This window comes from Zootoca vivipara, chromosome 3 (genome assembly GCF_963506605.1).
Source record: "Zootoca vivipara chromosome 3, rZooViv1.1, whole genome shotgun sequence".
Classification (NCBI taxonomy): domain Eukaryota; kingdom Metazoa; phylum Chordata; class Lepidosauria; order Squamata; family Lacertidae; genus Zootoca; species Zootoca vivipara.
Window position 1 is genome coordinate 41,226,364 of NC_083278.1, and position 20,551 is coordinate 41,246,914.

The window sequence follows — 20,551 nt, forward strand, 5'->3', positions numbered from 1 at the left end:
CCTAATGCAACACAACTGAACTTTAGTTAAAGTAGAAATAAAAGGCTTCTTCCTATTTCTGGAACATCTTTTGGAGCACAAACCTGCATATCAGAACGGTACATCACTCTTCCCCATCCCGTATCTTGTAACAATATGCTTATATCTCCTGCTGAAAAAGACTTTAATTGGCCTGAATTAATCACTCTGCCTTTATAGCTTGATTTACCAGTGTATTAACACTGATACACATTTTTGCATCATTTGACAATAGTGCTACCGGTATGTAACTTCTATTCAATACTTTTTTTTAAAAAAGCAGTTATTTGTATTTGCTGATAGTAAATTGTTTAATCAAAATTATTGCAGAAGTTGCAAAGTATGAATCTGGGGCATGATTTATCAACTCCTTTCCTACAACTTTTTCTTTGATAAATAAAGGAAGGGGGGGGAGAAGTAATCCAAAGGAAAAATTGGGCAGAAATATCACATCATTTGAACATCTTTCACTCCATTCACTTTGGACCTTTCATATGAGCTTTTCCTTGCTGTCCAATTTTAGCACTGCTGATTCTATTATCTAATTAGGGTTTCTCAGTTCTGCATCAACAATCAGTATTTTGGCTTGTAATGCCAGCATTTCATCAAGCTTCTTATGCTATTCATCTCATGTATTTTTTCTGTAATGCTTAAATTCTAAGTGAATGTGCCCAAAGACTCATCCTTAAACATTAAATATTCTGTGTGCTTATCCAAAGGGGGCTAACCTAGTCACTAAGGTGAGAAAATTAACTGTCAAAACATAGAAATCAGGCTTGGATTTGCCCTCTGAACAGAGCAAAACGAAGGGCTCCGGGTCATCCAAGTAGCTTTCAAAATCATTTTCTCCAAGAAGGCCTTAAGTGAGTCTTTCAGGATAACGTCATCAGCCCAAGCTCCTGTCCCTGATGATAGTCTTTCGCAGCAGCTTCCGTTGCCCAGGAGTTGTGGCTCTTTGACAAATGCACATCAACAATGGTTGGCTTTTTCTTTTTAGATAGTCTATTATTGTTTTCCTGATACTGAATTCCTTCTTTATCTTCTGTAGAGAGAGAAGGGCAAATTCCAAGAGGCCTTGTGATCGATCAATAGACCCATCTTTGTCCATTCTGCAAAGAAGCTGGAGATATCCGCATCCGAGGGTGAACACGTTTCTTTTATGGGCTGTGCAAGCAAAGCACATGTCACGCGATGGGTGCTTTTCCTGGAAGGGGTGGGGAGGAAGTGGACTTGAGGTCACAGTAGCGCAGGAAGGTCAGGCCCACTCAAGACCAATTCTATTAAGTTCCCAAGATTCTTAATATAGAATCTTAATATTCCAACAAATAATGGACACCACAATTACAAACAGCAAAACATTGTTTATTAGTAACCACAACTGATGCATAGCATTTGCAATGAAAAAAGTTGGGGGGGGGGCAGGGAATAGGAGACGACAGAAAGAGCCTTGGGCATGCTTTCAGGATACTAAAATGTGTTTATCACTATTTCCCTTGAACAGAGGGCAAAGTTCACAGTGTAAAATGATAACACGGAGTCTTTTCCTAAAAAAACCTACTCTTCCAGCATTATCATAAAACCAGCAACTGTTCAGCGACAGTTTCAAGTATTCAAGTAGGATTTGTGGTTGTTGTGGTGTTTTTTGGTTGTGTAAAATTCAACCCTTCCTCCAAATACAGGGTCCCACTCACACATGTGACCCAAAACAGACAAATATTCTTTAACTATAGTTAATCATTCTAGTTGCAACTTCCTCTCAGAAGGAAACTAGTTTCTTACTACTATAGAAAATAGTCTTGGGAACCACTTATTTCTTAGTGATATGGAAATAAGAATAAATTATACAAAGAGTAAAAAAAACCAGGATATGGTTTTCCACTGTTTTCAGATATAGGCAAGAAAGTGAACAGTCTTTTTGTTCACATGGTTTGCATAGTCTCCTGCACTGTTAAGGGGGAAAAATCATGTTATGTTACTGTATAATTTCTGGCCCGTCTGAACAGCAACTCAGTTGATGACCTTTGCCATTAACTGGCAACTATATGTTCACATGACCTGCCAAATTCTACACGTTGTCTGAACCAGTCACCAGTTCAAACCACTGCCTCAATGCGTCACTGAGGGTCTCTGGGAGGGCATTCACATCTCTCAGAATGATGTAGAAAGGAAAGGGAAATTCCTCCATGTATGACCTGATTTCTGGCAATTCCCCAGGGCCTTTGAACACAGGTACTTTAATGTCCAAGATGGAATCCTGTGAATTAAAATGACAATATCAGATACAGGACTACACAAGTAGCATTATGCAGCTAGGATCAATGAAAAAAGTTGCCTCTCTCATTCCTCATCTCTCACCAATCTCCTGAAAGAGTCAATTCATTCTGTTTTCAAATGAGTGGATTGTAGCTTTTGCAGGCGATCCTAACAATAGTTACTGAAGACTAAACCAGGAGGTCACCAAGGGAGAGAATATTAGTGCTGATTTCAGGGCTGTCACTGTACACTACTTATAACTTTTTTTACTACTCCATGTGGTCTTTTATAGCATAGTCTCCATGCACAATTTGCTACCTGTGATTGTAAAGAAACTTAACACAGTAGGAATACTAAATTCCAGTATTGTGGCAGGGAATGTCAAGACAAAGATGCCCGCAAAACTTTGTTCCTTGATCTAGAACCTGCAAAGTCAGGCTGAGAATAACCTGAGCTGGACCTCCAATGGAACTTGTCGCTTTCCTCACCAAGGTGAGAGGCAGAAGAAGCTGGATTTAAATATAAAAAAACTATTTTGCAGGAAAGGTAGTCAGCAATTAACTCTGGAAGTTTGTAAACATTAGGCAAATTTCCGTATCGGCAAAATGAATGTTGAAGGCAAGAACCAGAAATAAGTGCAGATGAAAGTAGATTTTTCCTTATACTGTGGTATGAAACCTCAGCTCCCACATCTATGATTGGCAGGAAGCTTGACCAGTTTAATAAAGTTTCTCATATACAGGATGCCTTGGACCTATTTTAAACCCAACCAATGTGATTTTTCCACCCAGTTTAAAGTGGTACAATTACTGATGGTTCATTTACTCACCCGTGAATTAGGGTTGTCCAACACTACAAAAATGACGAAGATATTTGCATTCTGAACAGACTGAACAGCTGCCGTGACACGTTCTTTGCCTTCGAGAAAAAGACCTCTTCCATCTGACACTATTAGGAGTAGCTGAGCAGTTTCTATTGAGAAAGGCATGTTTTCAGTTTTAGCAAACAAAACTAGAAAAAGGGTACATATTCAGTCTTACTAACATTTTCTATTACTTTAATATACAAGCGGACATGAAAGCCAGCCCTGAGAACAAAGTTTTATGTATAAAAATAGTATAAAATACATCCCTAAACGGGATGTAGCTTTGCTTCACCCAAAAAAGGACATGAAATTTAAAGTAAGACAATGCTTATGAATGTTCTAAAAGCAACAGGAAGAAAAAAAAAACCCCGTCCAGTTGTAGTGCCAACAAAGAAGAAACAAGAATTAAAATATTATTCTGAGAAGACCTCATAGTGCTAGCCCAATCATGTCTTGTCACAAGCAAGCGCTACCCAATAATGGGGCTCACTCCCCACATACGTTGGGCTAGGATTTCAGCCTTATTTACTAACAATTGCCATTTGTGTATTCAGCTTCTGCCGAGAGAGCCACATTCCTGATAAATCCAAAGAAGAACTATTTCTAGTACCATGCCTAACTTGTTTGTATACAAAAATGGAGGAGGGAACTCACCTGGATTAATGCTTTGAGAGAACAGCTGTGCTGCAGCAAACATATTTGTTGAGGATTCTAGGAACTGTAGAAAAGCGAGAGAATATATATGTGCATCGGCTGTGAGCTAACAATTTCTTTTCTAAGACAATTGTTCTACAGAAATGAATGGGAATGCAAGTTGAGAACTGCAGCCTAAGGTTGTGAACTCAGAATAGACTTAAAATTACAGCAGCCACATTATTCCCTTGGCTGTTTTGAAGGGGCTGCAGTAAACACAAGACTGCACTATTCTTTTTTGTTACAAGCAATATATCAGGCTAGTGCAGAGACATGACCATTTTCTTCATGTAACATTCTAAGGACAAATTGGACAGGGGAGTAAAAGACCTAACCTAAGAAAACCCTTAGCCTGGCACAATAGTTATTTAAACACAACATTGGGAACTTTTAATGAAAAAAGGCAGCCCCACTCATCCAAGATGGAATACTAGAGATACCTGAGCTATTTTAGTTTTCTTTTGTTCAAATTTGCACAGCTGGAGTATTCTCGTTCCCGATTGATCATTGAATTGTTCATGGAATGGGTGTAGCAGCTGAACAGCCTCTCCAAAACTGAAATAAAAAGAAACGTTTTAAAACAGTGCACTGAGCAGGAGTAAAAAGATTTCTATGACCACAACTCCGGCTTTAAAATAGCCTTACCTGCACACAGCAATTTGCCCCACTTCTAAGAGAGACAAAGCATTTCCAATCACTGCCAGGGATTCATAAGCAAGCTATAGAAAACAAATAAAAGTTTGAGTCTCATGTATATCTAAACTAAGGTGCACAGAATTCACCACAGAACAGTTAACGAACTGCAAAATTCTAAAACTGCTTCATGCATTTGTCACGGACCGAAAATGCACTGTGATATGTGATACTATCATAGAAGCAAATGAATTAGAAAATGGAATGCTATACCCCTGCAATACAATTTGCACTTGCTTGTAACTTTCCCCCCCAGGTGATCATCCCCACTGCTAAACTCCCTGCTGCAGGGAAAGAGATGCATGCTCATTCATCACAGCCATATGATCACCCCCTATATCCCTGTCGCTATCCCTGAGCTTGTTGAACGAGCATCTGGCGTAAACCGCATGGTGGCAGGCAGAGGGAAGCAAACAGTAGCAGCTATGCTGACGACAGAGAAGGAAGAACAGCAGCAATGAGGTGGGGAAATGCCTCCTGTATAGTTAACTGCAAGTCTGATGTGTGAAAGATAAATGCTGAATCCATTCATATAAGACTTTTAAGTTGGCTTCTTCACAATTTCTGTTTTACCTGCTTAGAGTGGTTGTCTACCATACTGGCAGAGTCATCAAGGGCCAAGCAGATCTGGTACTGCCTTTTGCTGGGCTTGGTCCTCCGTAACCAAATTTTATCTTTTCGGAACTGGCTGGCAACATATGGAATTACTTTGCGCATGTTCAGCCTTTTTCCTGTTCTATAATCCCCTCTGGTAGTTATGAAGAAAAGGAAAATATTAATAGTAACACAGTTGCTGGGGGAGGAAAAAAACCCACTTGGCGGGAAAGTATTTTACATGAACTGGTAGATAATGAATAGTCAAAATAAAAGACAGCTTTTTTGGGCATCAAGATTCATTATTTGCACACCTGTGTAATAACTCTCCTGATATTTAGAGGAGCCAGGCCTATTTGCATATTACTTATTTTACATAATCTATTTCGGTTTCACATGGGTGGGTCAAAGGCACTGAATTTCCCCTTTGAGATTTCAGCAGGCATTGCCTACAAGGGCTGGACATGTTTCCTTTCAGGGGAGAAAATAAGCTTCTCCGGGATCTTTAATTTGGAACTTGCTACTAAACCTGCATGGAAATCTACTTGTGTTGGGAGGAAGGTGATTTTTCTGCCAATAATTCCTCCTTCACCCTCTGCAAAGCTGCTCTAGGAGGTTGAATGACTCCCTAGAGCAGCAGGAGAAGCAGCCTGGGCAGCTGCAAGAGAAACTGGCAAAAATCTGCTCCTTTCCTCTTTCTTCCAACAGAGAGCCTTTACTGGAAACCAGCTGTCCTTGTGAATGAAAGGAGCTCTTTTGTTCATGATACGGTTTGATCCGGAGAAGTGTCCAGATCAAACCATATCAATGAGGGATGGTAGCCTGCCAGACATGGTTGGACTACAACTCCCATCAGCCTCAGGCAGCATGGCCAATGGTCAGGCATAATGGGAGTTGTAGTCCAACATTTGAACACTGGCTCCCCACCCTACTTACACACTTTTCTGCATACATACATACAAACTACACACATGTACCTCTGACCAAGTGGACTTTTGTCCACAAAAAGCTTATACTATAACTATGGTAAGTTTCTAAAGTGATACAACAGTCTTGTTTTTGCAACAGACGAATAGGACTACACCTCTGGAAATAGTGGCCTATGTCAAATCAAAACCTACAGCGCTTTAACTTTCAAAGTACAGTACTATGTAAAATGACTGACTTAACAAGCACATTTATACAGTACAGCACACATAATGCAACAGGCAGTCTAGAGTCACTTTGATTTCTTGCCATTGATTCCAGTGGGACGTGAATGATATATCCTATAGTAATAATATGCTCAAGCAGTTTTAGCTGGAAAGAAAGCTTGGGAGCCAAATCACAATGTATGGGGGCCCTGATTTCATTTTTACAGGGACGCAACTTACTTCAGCTTGGCTGCCTGAGTTGGTTCCAGTATGAGTCTCAGCTGCTCACAGAGCTGCTGTGAAAGTGGTGCGGTGAGGAGAAGATACCTCTGCCACATCTCTGCTGCTGCCTTTTCCTGCAACATTAAGATTTTTTAAAAACCCATAGAGTTTTTATTAGTAAAGTTAAAAGCCTAGAGCGTTAACCTTTTAAATAGATAAATCCCTTTCCCAAGTACAAAACCTAAATAATTCAGGATATATCAGTTGCAAATACTTTTATAGAAATGGTTTTTTAAAAATAATTCTTGCTATAACTTTCGAGTATAGCTTTGTCTTAGCATCCTGTGGTATAAACTGATCAGTTGCAAAGGGTCTTTACTAGTATAATTGCCGTCCATGTATTGCAGAAGATTATCAGTATCTACAATTCTGCTCCTTGCTCTGTGGTGATTAAGCAGTACCAGAACCCAATATTTAACATGGCTTTTGAAATAACGTGTTAATATTCCATTTATATTCAATAAAAAGTTTTCCAAAAAAATTATGCAAATGTATATTGCTTGACTGAACAATTCACTAACCTCAGCAGCGTTTCCACTCTGCCAAATTTCCAGTTGCTTCTCTAGTTCTCGTCTTAGCTCTTCAGGATCCTTAACAATGCACTTAAAATAACAAATTGGAATTTGAATCAAACAATATGGACAGATATTTTAGAATGACATACTTGCCACATACACACATACCTCGAAAAGCAAACTTCTTTTTTTGAAAAAACGTAACTCATCCCTTATTTTTTTAGGAGAACTTTTAGTGTTCTGGACCACTGGATAGCAACAATTAAGGAGAAATTCTAAATTTACTTTTATACTCATGGGGGAAATTTATGTGCATGCAGCATATTACTGTACTTATCTCCTCTCTGAACCACATGACCAAGCCCAAATCTGATTTATCTCCTCATATGCTAGGGGGTCTGGAGGAAAACACAGATCTTCACTTCCAGCTGCAAATATCTCCATGACTGATATTTTCTAAAATTTTCCCATCCATCGAGGGAAATCTCCACGCAGATGCAAATTTCTGCATGAATATACTTAGACATGGATCAGAGTATGTGCATGCAAAGCTACCAGAGCTGAATCTCTGCAGAGAGCACGGTGCCCCCAAACTCAAGGCTTTCCAGCCCTCCAAATGTCAAAGCTGAGTGTATTGACTCGATTATAGACAGTCCCATCTACAGGCAGCTCACTTACACATGTATTTTGAGGCCACAAGATCTGAGATTCAACTTGTCATTTAAAAAAAAAGCCGTCTACTTTGATGTAGGGGGGGAAACCTGCTTAAGTAATGTAGATCACATGTATATCTACCCTTCTCCCGTATCTCAGTCATGTGATCTCCCTATTCCAGTCTCTACCATATGTAAATGGAGTTCCTTCCTCAGTGGAACCTAAATATTGATTCAGAGCAAGAAACTAATTTGGGATAAACTAAAATTACAAAAGCACTGTATCCTGGAAAGATTCACACCAATCAACACATCCTATTTATTTCATAGCACGGTTGGTAGTTTACCTGGATGGAGGTATCCCTCAAGAACTGATGGGCAGTATGTATGGTAGTGTTTTTGTCTCTCTCTGAGGGCTTTACTTCCAATGGCGATTTTTCTGTTCCACGCTCTTCGTCTTCTTCAGAATTGAGGGCTTGGCTGTCCAACTCGACCTCCTCAGGTCCTATCGTTGAATAAATGACATGCTTGCTTCACACATTTCCAGGGCCATTAGCAATCACACTACTAACCTTTGGGTATAGGGCGGTATATAAATTCAATAAATAATAACAACAATAATAACTCTTTTCAGGTACTAGCCCTTCACTTGGTTACAGTGGTGTGAAGGGAAGACAAAGGCTGCGCTTGCTGGCTCTGCTACTCCTGGGAGCAACATCTGAAGTGGAGAGCCTGCCGCAGATGCCTAAAACTCCCCATGCATGATAACAGGATTAAAATCATGTATGGCACAAGCAGGCTCCTTGCAGGGGACCTTGGCTCCCCGCAACATGTGAGCAGTAGGGGCAGGGTGGGTAAGATGGATAGTCGGAGCCAGGGAGCAAACGGTATGGCCCCAACGGACTACAGGACAGTCTTCCAATTGAAATGAAGGAATTATTCCCGAAGAATGAAATTCTTTTAAGATAATGAACTGGCAATTTACCAGATTTAGCAGCACTAGATGCTTTTACTTCTGGATTCAGTTTCTCTGCCTCTACCATTCTAAGATCCTCATCTTTCTGAGCTTCCGTTTCCATAGCTACATCTTCAGAAACTGGTTCCTCATTGTCTTCAGTGACAGGCATGGTTGTTTTCTGTTGTTCTTCACTGGCTACATCTGGTGGAAACACAGCCAAAATCAAACCAAAATCTTGCAACTCTATGCTGCTCTCCCATATCACCAAACTAACAGTCATCAATATCTGTAAAGTTTAACTTGACACCCGAAGCACTTGAAGGGGGGGGGGCACACACAACAATTCAGGTAGTGAGATAAATATTGTAATTTACATAGCGTTCGGGAGTGTTCAAAGTACTTCACCTGCATTATCTTACACTCTTTAAAACCTCCAGGTAGGGTCAATGTCACCATTCCCATATTGCTAAGGGGGAGAAGAGAGAATTGTGCCTAAAGCCTCTTAGCGAGGTCATAGCTAAGGCAAACTTCAAACTGAGGATTTCCCCATTCATAGCTCTGCCTCCTACCCACCTTGCTATGACCTAGGGTGAATGAGAAGAGATGAATGAAGAATTTATGGGAACCACAATCTCCTGGGTTACACTTCCTTAATGTGTTGAACTTTGGTTGCCCTTTTCAGTGTTAAAAGTGGATTTTACCACACATCTGCACTTGATGTGTGCTAGAATACTAGTGGTATGTACAGGTACAATAGATTCGGACTTCATCATACAGAGGACAAACTGATTAGCTCCAATGTCGAAAAATGCAAGTTACATACCTCACTGACACGACAGAAAGAGGTTTCATTACTAATCATAAAATCTAAACACACGTCCTTCAAGAAACAGGTGGATTTGAGAGAAACCATGAAAATACTTTGTTTTAGAAGCTGTAAGTAGGATTTACCACAATAGCATTTAGCTGGGATTTAATTGCAAGAGATACTTCAGTTGCAAGAGATACTTAAAGCACCAGGCTGCCTACCACTGTACAAGAAACCTTTGGGCAACAGCCCCACCCCCCAAGTGCATTGTCACCATGAGATAATGGACTGCAGTCTAGGCTAGAAAGCTAGAAAATACCTTCTTAGGGATTTGTTTTTAAAGCTTCAGCAACTGATTTAATGTGGAGAAATAAATGTGCCTATTAGGTTTAAAAAATGAAGCCGTGCAAAGCGAACTATGAGAGAGAAGCAAACGCAAGTTCCTTGAAAAATTCCTTATTTAAATCCTTTCCCCAACCAACCAAATCTAACATGTTTCATTGCTTTTATTTCAATAAAGAATGCATGCTCATTTTCCTGTAAGCGGAGGTTTAGTGGTACAAAGGATTTAAAATGGTCTGTCCCTCTGACATCACTGTGAAAGTGCTGGCATACCATAGGTCTGTGCATCGTAGGCTTCGCTGCCTTGCTTAATGTGCTCAAACACATCAGCTTCTCCCATGTTTCGTTGTTCTGGCTGAATCTGCGCCTGTTCTGCTTCGCTGCTGGATTCAACAGTTTTCAGCCGCTTGTGAACTTGTTGACTGTGGTCCCCCGTTGAGCGCTCATTGTTGGCTTGGCCAGGCTTTCTCTTAAAACTCTGAAAAATTGGCAAGCACAGCTATGAAATTTCAATGAGGTTCGGAAAAAACAAACTCAAGGCTCAGAAGCTCAGTAACCTATCACACCGCCCAATAGAACAAACGTGCAGGATCAAACCAAAATCCTATCCAGGTAAGCATTTTGTTTTCCCAGCAGACAGCCGGGTGCCTGTTCAAAGCCCACAAGCAAAACACGAGTGCATTAGCAGCCTCTGATACTGAGGGAAATATAGCCATCTTTAAAAAAAAATGCAGGAAAATTTGCATTTAAATATGAATTTCTAAAGGTACTCTCTCCGAAGATGCATTTTAAAACTCAATGCAATTTGAGCTGAGAACTGCTTAAGAGCATTTGGGATGTACTATAGCTGCTGAGTAATTTCTGATCCAGGCATTAGTCCAGGAGGTGCAGAAAAGGTCATATAAAAAAGCTAGCTTACAATTTCTTTAATCTATGAAAGAATAAAAGACCTGTGTATTTTTCCTGCTCTGTTTCCGACAAGCCAGTCGTGCCATTAACTCAGATTCATGTCCTTCTGACTGATTTGCGTCAGCAGCTCCAGTTCCATGTCTCTGAAGAAAGACAGACAAACCACCAAAGTTAAGTCTTCTGCTAAAACATAGAACACAGTTCCGCGCTCATCTGAGAATAATGCAGTGTCTTCAAAACACAGAAGCATACCCGGCTGCGCTTCTAAGAAGAAGCCTGTGTGTAAATTTTGACACTGCAGAAAACCCCAAGGCTAGTTAGTGAAACACGATCAATATGCTTTGACCACAGGGTTGGAAAAATCCTCGGGGACTGCTGCAGATAACGGAAGGGAGGAGAGGTGATTTCTGCCCATTTCCTTCTCCCCACCGCACATGCCTTGCAGTTCCCAGCACCCCAAATACTAGTGCTGTAGATTCAGGGGACCTTCCAGAACAGTGTGGGAGGTGGTATAGGGGGTAGTAGCTCTGTTCCTGGGTTAGGAACCACTGCAGCTAGGTGTACTATATGAAGTTTAGACACAGGACACTGCAAGACAAATTTTTCGCAAGGCGAATGCGTCTTACGATCTGATGGTGACTCGCAAGACGAATTTGTTTTGCGAAATGTAATTAATGCATTCCTATGGGCAAAAAAAAAAAATTTCAGTGCATTCCTACGGGAAACTGCGATTCACAAGACGAATTTTTTGCAAAACGAATTGACTCACGGAACGAATTAAATTCGTCTTGCGAGGCACCACTGTATTTACCCAGAGAGGAAAAATCAGCAGCAGAGGGACAACCCTAAAAGTTACGTGCTTTCGAAGTTTCCCCCCCTCCAAAGTATGTTCCACATAATACAAAAGGTACTGTGGGATTTCCCCCGCTTCACCTCTTTCGCCTGGTCCTTCTCAGAAGCAGTTCCAGCCAGCTCCACAGCCGTGTCGCTCTGCAGGTTCTCCTCTGCTGCCTGCCCATCAGTTTCATGTTCCATTCTCTCAACGGCATCAGGCAGCTCCTCGTCCTTGACAGGGTTATCGATATCCTCCTCTTCCTAAAGCAATTCAGATGGAAGACATCAGTATTAGTATTCGACAAGTGTGATTGGGAGGGAGAGCCAGAAATTGTTTTGTACTACAGGAGATCTATTTGCTGTCCAGGGAAATCACAGTGCTACTACTACCATTTACTGGAATTTTAGCCTTGAAACTGTATACTATCTCTATATACACTTTTTCACATGCCTCCTTGCAGGGGAAGTCAAGGAGGTCATTTACTATTTTTTATTAATAAAAGAATAAGCGAAACCTGAGAATTAAGGCCTTGGTCAGAGATGCCTTTTTCTCCCTCTTTCTCAGGAGATTCACTTGGGTCTTCTGTTGGCGCCTCTGCTTCTTCCTCCATATTTGCATCTTCGGGATGCCCTGCGCTTTCCTCATCCTTTGTTTCTCCTTCCTCCATTTTATCTTCTCCTTCACCTTTATCTTCAGAGGACTCTTTCTCAGCTTGCTCAGGATCCAGACCATCCTCTCCCGTCTCTTCAGAATCCTTAAGTTCTTTTTCATCTACATCCATCGTCTTCTCCTCAATCTCAAAAGGATTTTCTCCTAATGCAACACAAAAGACACACCTTTCAGAAGGCAGGCAGAATTCAGTTTTTTCTCCTACCGACTGCTGGGCAGGCAGGAACAGAGAGGAAGATTTACTAAGATTCCTACGGTAGATAATCCTTAAAAATGAAAAGGTAAGGTACCTTTAACTTGAAACTTTCCCTTGGTACAAGCATAGAGTCAATATGTCAACGTACTGCAGTAATGGAAGTGCTGATATTATGTACGGTATTTCCAAAGCCCAACTCTCTATATGGCATCAATCATGCAAACAATACACTACTTATTTGAAATAGGTGAAACATTTGTTATCACATATCAACGTCTGTGGTACTGAACACCCTAAAATATGAAGAATGCATACAAACACACAGACAAATGGCAGATATGCCCCACGAAACCAGAATTAGCCCACTGCTCCTTGGTCTATGTCCCTGATGTGCGTCTTACCACATTGCACAGTGTTTTAGTCCTGTAAATACAGGTGTGAGCTGGACCTTGGGGCCACTAAATGATATCATGAGAATCTCTCAAACTGTGTGCCCGATTGGAATAGGAGAGGATCAGAAGATGACAGATACTTGAGACTAGAGAGCTATGGAAACCAACATTGATATAAATGGCCCAGGCACCTCAGGAGGTGGGACAAAACTGGTAAGACGCTTCCTAAGTTTCAAAGACAATCGTAGCCAACTCCAAACCTGTGTGGAAAAGGCAACAGCCCCCCCTACCACATGGAACTGGCTGAATTCCTTCCTCGATGCAAACACAATCAGATGCAGCAACTAATCCACAAACTTCCAATGGTTATAAGCACGAATGATCAAAATTATGACATCAATCCTTATTTTCCCCAAACAACAGGGGTGATCCTTGTCTGGAATCAAATTAAGGCTGTGCACCTACACCCAGGCCCCAATTATAGCTAGACACTCAAGAGGCACCACAACTAAGTAGTATTTTCTTTTCTTTATATCTGCTGATAAAAGAACACCTTGTGGGCCATACCTCCTCCTTCTTCCTTGTCCTCGTCATCTTTCTCTCCGTTCTCTAAGTTCAGGTCCTGAGGAAGATCCAATGCCTCAGCTTCAGGCTGTTTCTCTTGATTTCCATGATAAGGGTCTACCTCGTTCTCATCATATTCACGCTGTTAAACAGAAAGAAGTGACACACCATGTGAGGAATGGAGGTAGGAAGCCGGGGGCGGGGCGCAGGGCGGGGCGGGGAGAGACCTGTTGAGAGCCACAGTAAAGTAACTATTTAAGTTCTCTTTAGATAAACCCCCAACAGAAAGGATGCCAAACATCATTAAAGAGGCCTAGTTTCTAATAATAATAATAATATTATTTATACACCGCCCTCCTCGGTCAAAACCGGGCTCAGAGCGGCTAACATCAAAGGTATAACACGTTAACATAAAATCAGGTAATCAATTGAAATAAATCCTAAAATCAGATCAGGATCAGAATAAAAATCCAATCAGGTGGCAACCCGCAGATTAGGGTTGAGGACCATAAATACTCACAAGTTAATTAATTAATTAATTATTAATAATTTATTATTTATACCTTGCCCATCTGGCTGGGTTTCCCCAGCCACTCTGAGCGGCTTCCAACAAAAGGTTACTGGGTAAAAGTACATTAAAACACCAGTCATTAAAAATTTCCCTAAACAGGGCTGCCTTCTGATGTCTTCTAAAAGGGAGGACTGGAGCGGTAGTCAAACAAGGTCCACTTCTACCTGCAGCGTTCGTTTCAGAGAGTAGTACAGTGGTGCCTCGCTTAACGAATGCCCTGCTTAACGAAATTTCCGCTTTACGAAAGGTTTTTTCTAGCGGAGGTTGCCTTGCTAGACGAATTCGTTTTACAAAAAATTCGTCTAGCGAATCGCGGTTTCCCATAGGAATGCATTGAAATTCAATTAATGCGTTCCTATGGGCAAAAAAATATTAGAAAAAAATTCAATGCATTCCTATGGGATTCGCTAGACGAATTTTTCGTTATAAGAAAAGACCCGTGGAACGAATTAAATTCGTCTAGCGAGGCACCCCTGTATTGGAGGATTGTTTGCTGGTCTCCTGGCAACTATGCTGTTTGGTCCCACATGGCACCGCCTTGTTCCCTGCTCCGTTTTAACATCCATATGAAGTGGCTGAGTTTGGTCATTAGAAGCTTTGGAACGAAGTGCCATCAGTATGTTGATGCACAAACACTAAGGAGAGGGCCCCAAAATACACAAAAACCACAAAGACAATGGGACCATGAACTATTTAAGAAGTAGCGGGTGTTATTATTGGAAATAGCAATACATAAAAACACTTTCGAAATAGATGTTGCCCAAGTTCAGTTGAAATAAATGGTAGCTACATAGCTTTCTGCAGCAAACTTGCTCTCATTACCTCATCTATTTGCTCATGGACTTTCTCTTTGGTTTCACCACCATCTGGTTGCTTCTCTTCTTCTTTGTCTTTGGGAGATTTCTTATCATTTTTGTTGTCAATGTCCATGTTGTCATCTTTTGCCACAAGTTCTGAATCGCCCTAAGTTGTTCAAGGAAAACAGCCATGGAACCATTTCATTGTACATCCTGCTACCATTGGTGTATATACAGTTCTGTTGGCTCTGTTACAGTCAAGCCACAGGGAACATTCAGTATGTTTTGAGACAAATGGCTACTTTATACACTTATAAAGTGTATACTTTATACACTCTACTTATTACACTAAAGTCGGCGGCACACCAACAGCTTTTTGTGTGTGTAAACCCAAGGCATTGCCCACAGTAAATGTGCAAAAGGTGGATGATAAACACATGACTGTATACATTTGCCTGGAAGCTTAATCATAGCAGGGTTCTCAGACAGGTGCATGCAGCTGTTTAAACTACCTACATAATATTATGCGTGTATAACCGTGTGCATTTTCTCTAAGTCAGGGATAGCCAACATGGCCTACAACTTCCATCATTTCTGGCCATTGGCTATGTTGGTTGGAGCTGATGGGAGTTCCAAGTCCAATGACATCTGAAGGGCAACATCCTACCTACCAGTCTACTTGAGGAAACATGGTTGCACATTCTAGATCCCAAAATATATTAAACAACAGTTGTTTTACAGGAATTGTGTATTATGAAGATTGAGTAGGCGTTTTATCTGTTCCTTGTCACTCTATGGATGGCTATCCGATAAAAAAAAAACCACCCTAGGGTCGCTATTTCCTTTCATAGAAAAGCAGATGCCTAAAACTAGGGATGCAACATAAAAGGCTCTGGATTTGGTAGCCCCTGTTGATATTTACACCTTGAGGAGTGGACTATTTTGAAGCACTGCCTCCTCAGCCACTCTCTGTGGGTGGCACATTCCATATGGAGAGAGGCATCTTCAAAAAAAGGTAAACAGCAGGCTAGGTTACTCTGTGCTGATTTTATGAAATCCAAGCCAGGTTTCTCAGTAATCTCATTCTAAAAAGGGAATTTCACAAAAAAATTGAGACACTAATCTCTGTATCGTATTTCATATGCTGTACCATGCAATTAAAAAGTTGTACAGTATAATACTTCCTCCTTGGAGCACACTTTTATTTACGTTTTTACCTCATCCATTCCTGGTCCCGTTTCTGTTATATTATCATTCTCATTATCACTCTCATCTTCCTCCTCCTCATCATCATCTCCCCAAAGCCTCTCATCCAATTTGTCAGCTTCAGCCTCTCCAAGATTTCCCATCTGTTTGTCTAACTCTTCGTCAGATTTGTCGTCTTCTTCTGTATAAGGCAACACAGCTTGTTTTGCATCACCTTCTTTATAAGGTACCAGAACTCAGTGCCAAAGGGACACATGGCCTTTCGCAAACTTTCAAGGTGAACCCCACAAGCATGGTGACATCACAGGTTAGTAAGGCACATGTTCTCCTGACAGGGACTGGAGTAGGGTGACAGCCTAAAATCATTCAGCCATTCTGTATCGAACAGAGGACACCTACATGAATACAGTAAGCCTGCAACTTACGTGCATTTAACTTGCTCACGTTCAGCTTCATTCACCTGGTAATAATTATTTTTTCAAGTAAAAAGAGGGCAGAAAGGGGGGGTGTCCAGGAAAAGAGACTCTGGCAATCCCATCCGCCATTGAACCCAATGCATTTTGGCTATATGTGATTTTGGTTTTAGATGCAATTCCCAGAATGTAACCCCTGCGTAAGTTGAGGTGTCTCTCCTGAAATAGTTTCAACACATTTGGCGAAACAAGGGAAAAAGTTTATCAGAAATAAGAATTATGAACATTTGAACAGAATGCATATTCTCGTATATTCTTATTCAGATTTCTCCAACGGTCTGTCACAGTTTGAAATTAACAGTGATGTCATGAAAACCTTTTGGTAAGATTCCCACATTGTCTCGCCCAACTGTTCTATCCCACTTAGAATAACACACTACACACAGACATGATATAGCTGGACTTCTGCTGCATTAAGAAATGTTGCAATTAAGGGTTTCCCTAATTTATAACCGTTATAGATGCTTCCCGCTCCAATTATAGTCACTATCAGGAAGAGCTCCTAACCACACAAGCCACAAAAGGATTAATTTAATAAGAGAGCAGCAGCATTGCCATTTTCACAATACTGAACTCTGCCAGATTTTGCCACAGAAGGACATCAAGCTGCTGGAATCACACTTAAAGTTAATTCTGCACAAGTACTTCCACTGCATGTCAATGTTTGCACAAAACGCCCACAAAGAAAATGTTTAGCATTTCCACCTGTATTGGCATATAACAGGACAGACAAGCGAAACCTACAATTGCCATAGTACAAGTCACATACCTTGGTTTTCTTGCTCCCCATCGTAGGTTTTTCCTTCAAAATCATCTGACATTTCAATTGCATTGTCCTCTCCTTCAATACCTGGTTTGGATTCTGGGTCTTCATCCTCCTTTTCTTGACCCTTCTGGTAAGTATCTTCTACCTGGGATATTTAACCAAAGATTATTCCTGCTTTTAATGAAGCATTAGTTTCATCCCCGCCATTATCTCAGCAACACAGTTTTATTACTGAATAAAATCTAACTGCTCAACCCCAGCAGGGGGACAGAAATGCATTATGAATCAAAGGCATTTTTCTTCTTCTTTAGGAGTAAGCAGCAGATGGCTTGGAGGGGGACAATGAAAGTTACTATGAAACCTATTGAACTATACAAAAATAACAGCAGAATCCAACCCCCAAGGCCCACTGGGATGGTAAATTCTGAATTCGGAGGAACTTGGGGCTTTCTTGCCTGACTTTCAGCTAAACTGTAACGATGTCAGTGCAATTCCCTCACCCCTACTCAGCCAGCCAAATGTAAACCAGCCTAAGTCCTGAAAAAGGGCATTCCAGGGGAGTGGTGGGACAGGACAAGGAGAGACTTATAGCTATTCCAAAGTCTGTTCAGCTAGGTCATGCAACCTAGGGCCTAATCCTCAAAACTCAAGCCCATAATTGCCTGCCAACTCAGCCAACAGTAGCCCCCTCCTAGGCACTCCTGAACAGGGTGTGGAATGCGGTAACTTGCACTGGTGAAATTTACACTGGCTTCCTATAGTTAAGAACGTGCTTTAACTTATTTATGAGCAGACACACTACAATCAAGGCTTGAATCATGGCACGTACCTGCTCTTCGCTTTCTATCTTGTCACTCACATCCTTTTTGCCTTCCCCTTCCCCAATGCCACCTCCTTCGTAATCATGGAATTCTGTTCCTCCTTCTCCTCCAGCATCTTCCATTAGCTCTTTTGGTAAACAAAACCCCTAATAATAATAATAATAATAATAATAATAATAATAATAAGTTGAAACATTTTGGACAGATTTTAGCACTCATCAAAACAATTAAGCTTCCAAAGGACAGATTATACACACAGACTTGTATCTATCTATATACATGCACACAAATTATCTTTGGCTCCATAGTACTTAAAGAATTCATTCAACACACTGGCGAACATCTTGCTTCTGCTGTGGCTTTCTTAAAAAAAGCTTTATTCACAACTCCAGATATCTCACAGAATTCTATCCCCTTTCCCAAATCCACTGAGAGGGTAAACTAGAATTTCTTACCTTCTGGGCCAGTTCTGTAAATATGTTAGCTAGAACAGAGAGCAATTTCCCAGTGCTCCTATGTGTAGCCAAGGTAACAGTGAGGTAGAAGAGGATGATGTTGGAATACTTGTAAAGTATTGGCATTAGACGCACCAGTAAGTGGCAGGATTGATTGAAAAGCTGTGGACACAAAATAAATCCAATGTTCATTAAAAATATAGGTGTTCCCCCGCCCCCACCAAGACAAAACAAGAAGTTTCTAAGTGACCTTACAATTTCCCTCTGCTATTTTGCCTTTTACAGGAAGTCTAGAAATTAACGTTCAAAGCCTCCTCCAGCTGGACCAAGCCTCAATGAACAGCAAAGACATCTCAACAGATGAATTTTACCTTGCACTTGTATTCAGTGTAATCCTCGCCATAGGATTTTAGTCGCTCCAGGAGTTCTGAAATAACCGAAATGATTTTCTGCACGTGTAGAGAATTCACATCTGCACAGATGTCTTCATCCAAGAGTTTAGTTAAATGCCCTGCCTTGAGCCTGTCAACCAAGGATTCTTCCCCTTGAGTAAGAAAGGAAAAAAGGAAAAAGACTGAAGACTCAATTCATCCTTAATCAGAAATAGTTTGGGTAAACATTTTTATCCAATGAAAATGTTGCCTTTGTACAGTAGGCTAGTTTCTACACACACTTCCATCCTTCATCTAGGCAAGAAAAAGGCCTCATCCGAGTTCAAGAACATATTCAAGCCAGGCAAAAAAAATTCAAGGAAAGTCTGAAGCAGGGCTGGTGAGGGCCTGGGGAGAGGGTGTGTGGCTGGGATGGGGTTGTGGTGTTGGCTAAACAGAGAGGCCTGGAGGTGCATGTTTAATCCCCATGCCTAAGGTTCCCCTAGAGCACCATGGCATGTTGCAGGATCGAGGAGGAACTAGATGCCCAAGAGAACTGTACTGATTGCCCTTCACAGACAAGGGGCCTTGACACTATTGCTAGTTCTCTCCACCCTCCACTGTGGTGTAGTGGCTAGAGTTATTGGGTGAGCATGGGCTTGCCACAGTCTCTCAGCCCAACTTAACTCACAAGGCTGATGTGAGGATAATAACGAGAAGGAGGAGAACCATGTATGCCACCTTGAGCTCTATGGAGCAAAGGTGGGATATAAATGCAATAAACAAATTAACAAAATCTATCAGAGCATTCAAGAATGCTCTGAATTCCAGAAGTCTCTTGGGTGGGTGAGTGTGCATTCAGGAGGCGGCGGCTACAACAAGTACAAATTTCACAATTTCACCGTGGCAATCATATTTAGAACATCCACCTCTGCCCCTGAAACAAAGACCTAATTTGCCAGGATATATGTTGTGTTCAGTTACACACACACACACACACACACACACACACACACACACACAGAATTTCTTAAAGTATAAAGAGTGCTTCAGAGAAAATGACAAATGTTAAGACTCACCATCCTCCTTCTGGGAGGTGTCATCTTCTTTTACCTTTTTCCTTTCTACCAAACACTGAATTGCACCCAGGATAGCTTGGATTGCAAGCTCTACTTGTTCTGAGTAGAGTTCTACAAATCCATCATCTGACTTTTGGTTCCCTTTGGAAATACAGTAGAAATGTTAGTGGCGAAGATATCCGATTTCGAAAGCAGCAACCACTTTGAGGGTTTTGTTTTGTTTTTGCAATCAAGTGGTGCATAATAAATTTTATGAAATAAATAAATGATACGACACAAAGAAATTCCAGTTCTAAGCCACAATAACAAATGCAACTTCAACAAGAAAGGCATGGTGCTCAAAAACCTGAAATAAGGATAACTATTAAGACTTTGATATGCTGGTTGGGATTTATAAAACTAGGGTTTCCCCAATGTTAAAACCTGGAGAATTCCCAGTTTAATTTAAAATTCGAGATACTCCATTACTCCAAGAGGTACATATGCTTTGCCTCAATTATCTCACAGAACAAAAGTCTGACATCTGCCTTGCAAGTGGAAGATAGTGCAAATAATACTGCCTCTTAGCCTCTCACCAGCCCTTGGCCCAATCAGGGCTCAGAAATGAGACCGAATTTTCAGGCAGTGCTGCTGCTAGGAT

At 41.1% G+C, this 20,551-nt stretch overlaps 1 protein-coding gene across 3 annotated transcripts in view; it reads right to left on the bottom strand.

Moving 5' to 3' along the window:
- Window positions 1-1,402: 1,402 nt before the first annotated feature.
- The window catches only part of MDN1 (midasin AAA ATPase 1), a 101,777-nt gene continuing 82,628 nt past the window's right edge, over window positions 1,403-20,551 (bottom strand). For 2 of the 3 annotated variants that reach the window (XM_035109386.2, XM_035109385.2), the window contains exons 81-102: window positions 19,912-20,052; window positions 18,833-19,005; window positions 18,462-18,623; window positions 18,015-18,152; window positions 17,189-17,330; window positions 15,958-16,127; window positions 14,766-14,906; window positions 13,376-13,514; window positions 12,066-12,364; window positions 11,650-11,811; window positions 10,758-10,859; window positions 10,081-10,285; window positions 8,685-8,858; window positions 8,047-8,204; window positions 7,053-7,133; window positions 6,490-6,605; window positions 5,096-5,270; window positions 4,475-4,548; window positions 4,270-4,384; window positions 3,791-3,854; window positions 3,101-3,243; window positions 1,403-2,272 (exon numbers count right to left, since the gene is read on the bottom strand). In XM_035109386.2, coding sequence (XP_034965277.2) covers window positions 2,084-2,272; window positions 3,101-3,243; window positions 3,791-3,854; window positions 4,270-4,384; window positions 4,475-4,548; window positions 5,096-5,270; window positions 6,490-6,605; window positions 7,053-7,133; window positions 8,047-8,204; window positions 8,685-8,858; window positions 10,081-10,285; window positions 10,758-10,859; window positions 11,650-11,811; window positions 12,066-12,364; window positions 13,376-13,514; window positions 14,766-14,906; window positions 15,958-16,127; window positions 17,189-17,330; window positions 18,015-18,152; window positions 18,462-18,623; window positions 18,833-19,005; window positions 19,912-20,052 — 3,263 coding nt within the window. In that variant the 3' untranslated portion in view covers window positions 1,403-2,083. The remainder of the gene's footprint in view (window positions 2,273-3,100; window positions 3,244-3,790; window positions 3,855-4,269; window positions 4,385-4,474; window positions 4,549-5,095; window positions 5,271-6,489; window positions 6,606-7,052; window positions 7,134-8,046; window positions 8,205-8,684; window positions 8,859-10,080; window positions 10,286-10,757; window positions 10,860-11,649; window positions 11,812-12,065; window positions 12,365-13,375; window positions 13,515-14,765; window positions 14,907-15,957; window positions 16,128-17,188; window positions 17,331-18,014; window positions 18,153-18,461; window positions 18,624-18,832; window positions 19,006-19,911; window positions 20,053-20,551) is intronic. The other variant, XM_060272589.1, reaches the window with a different exon arrangement.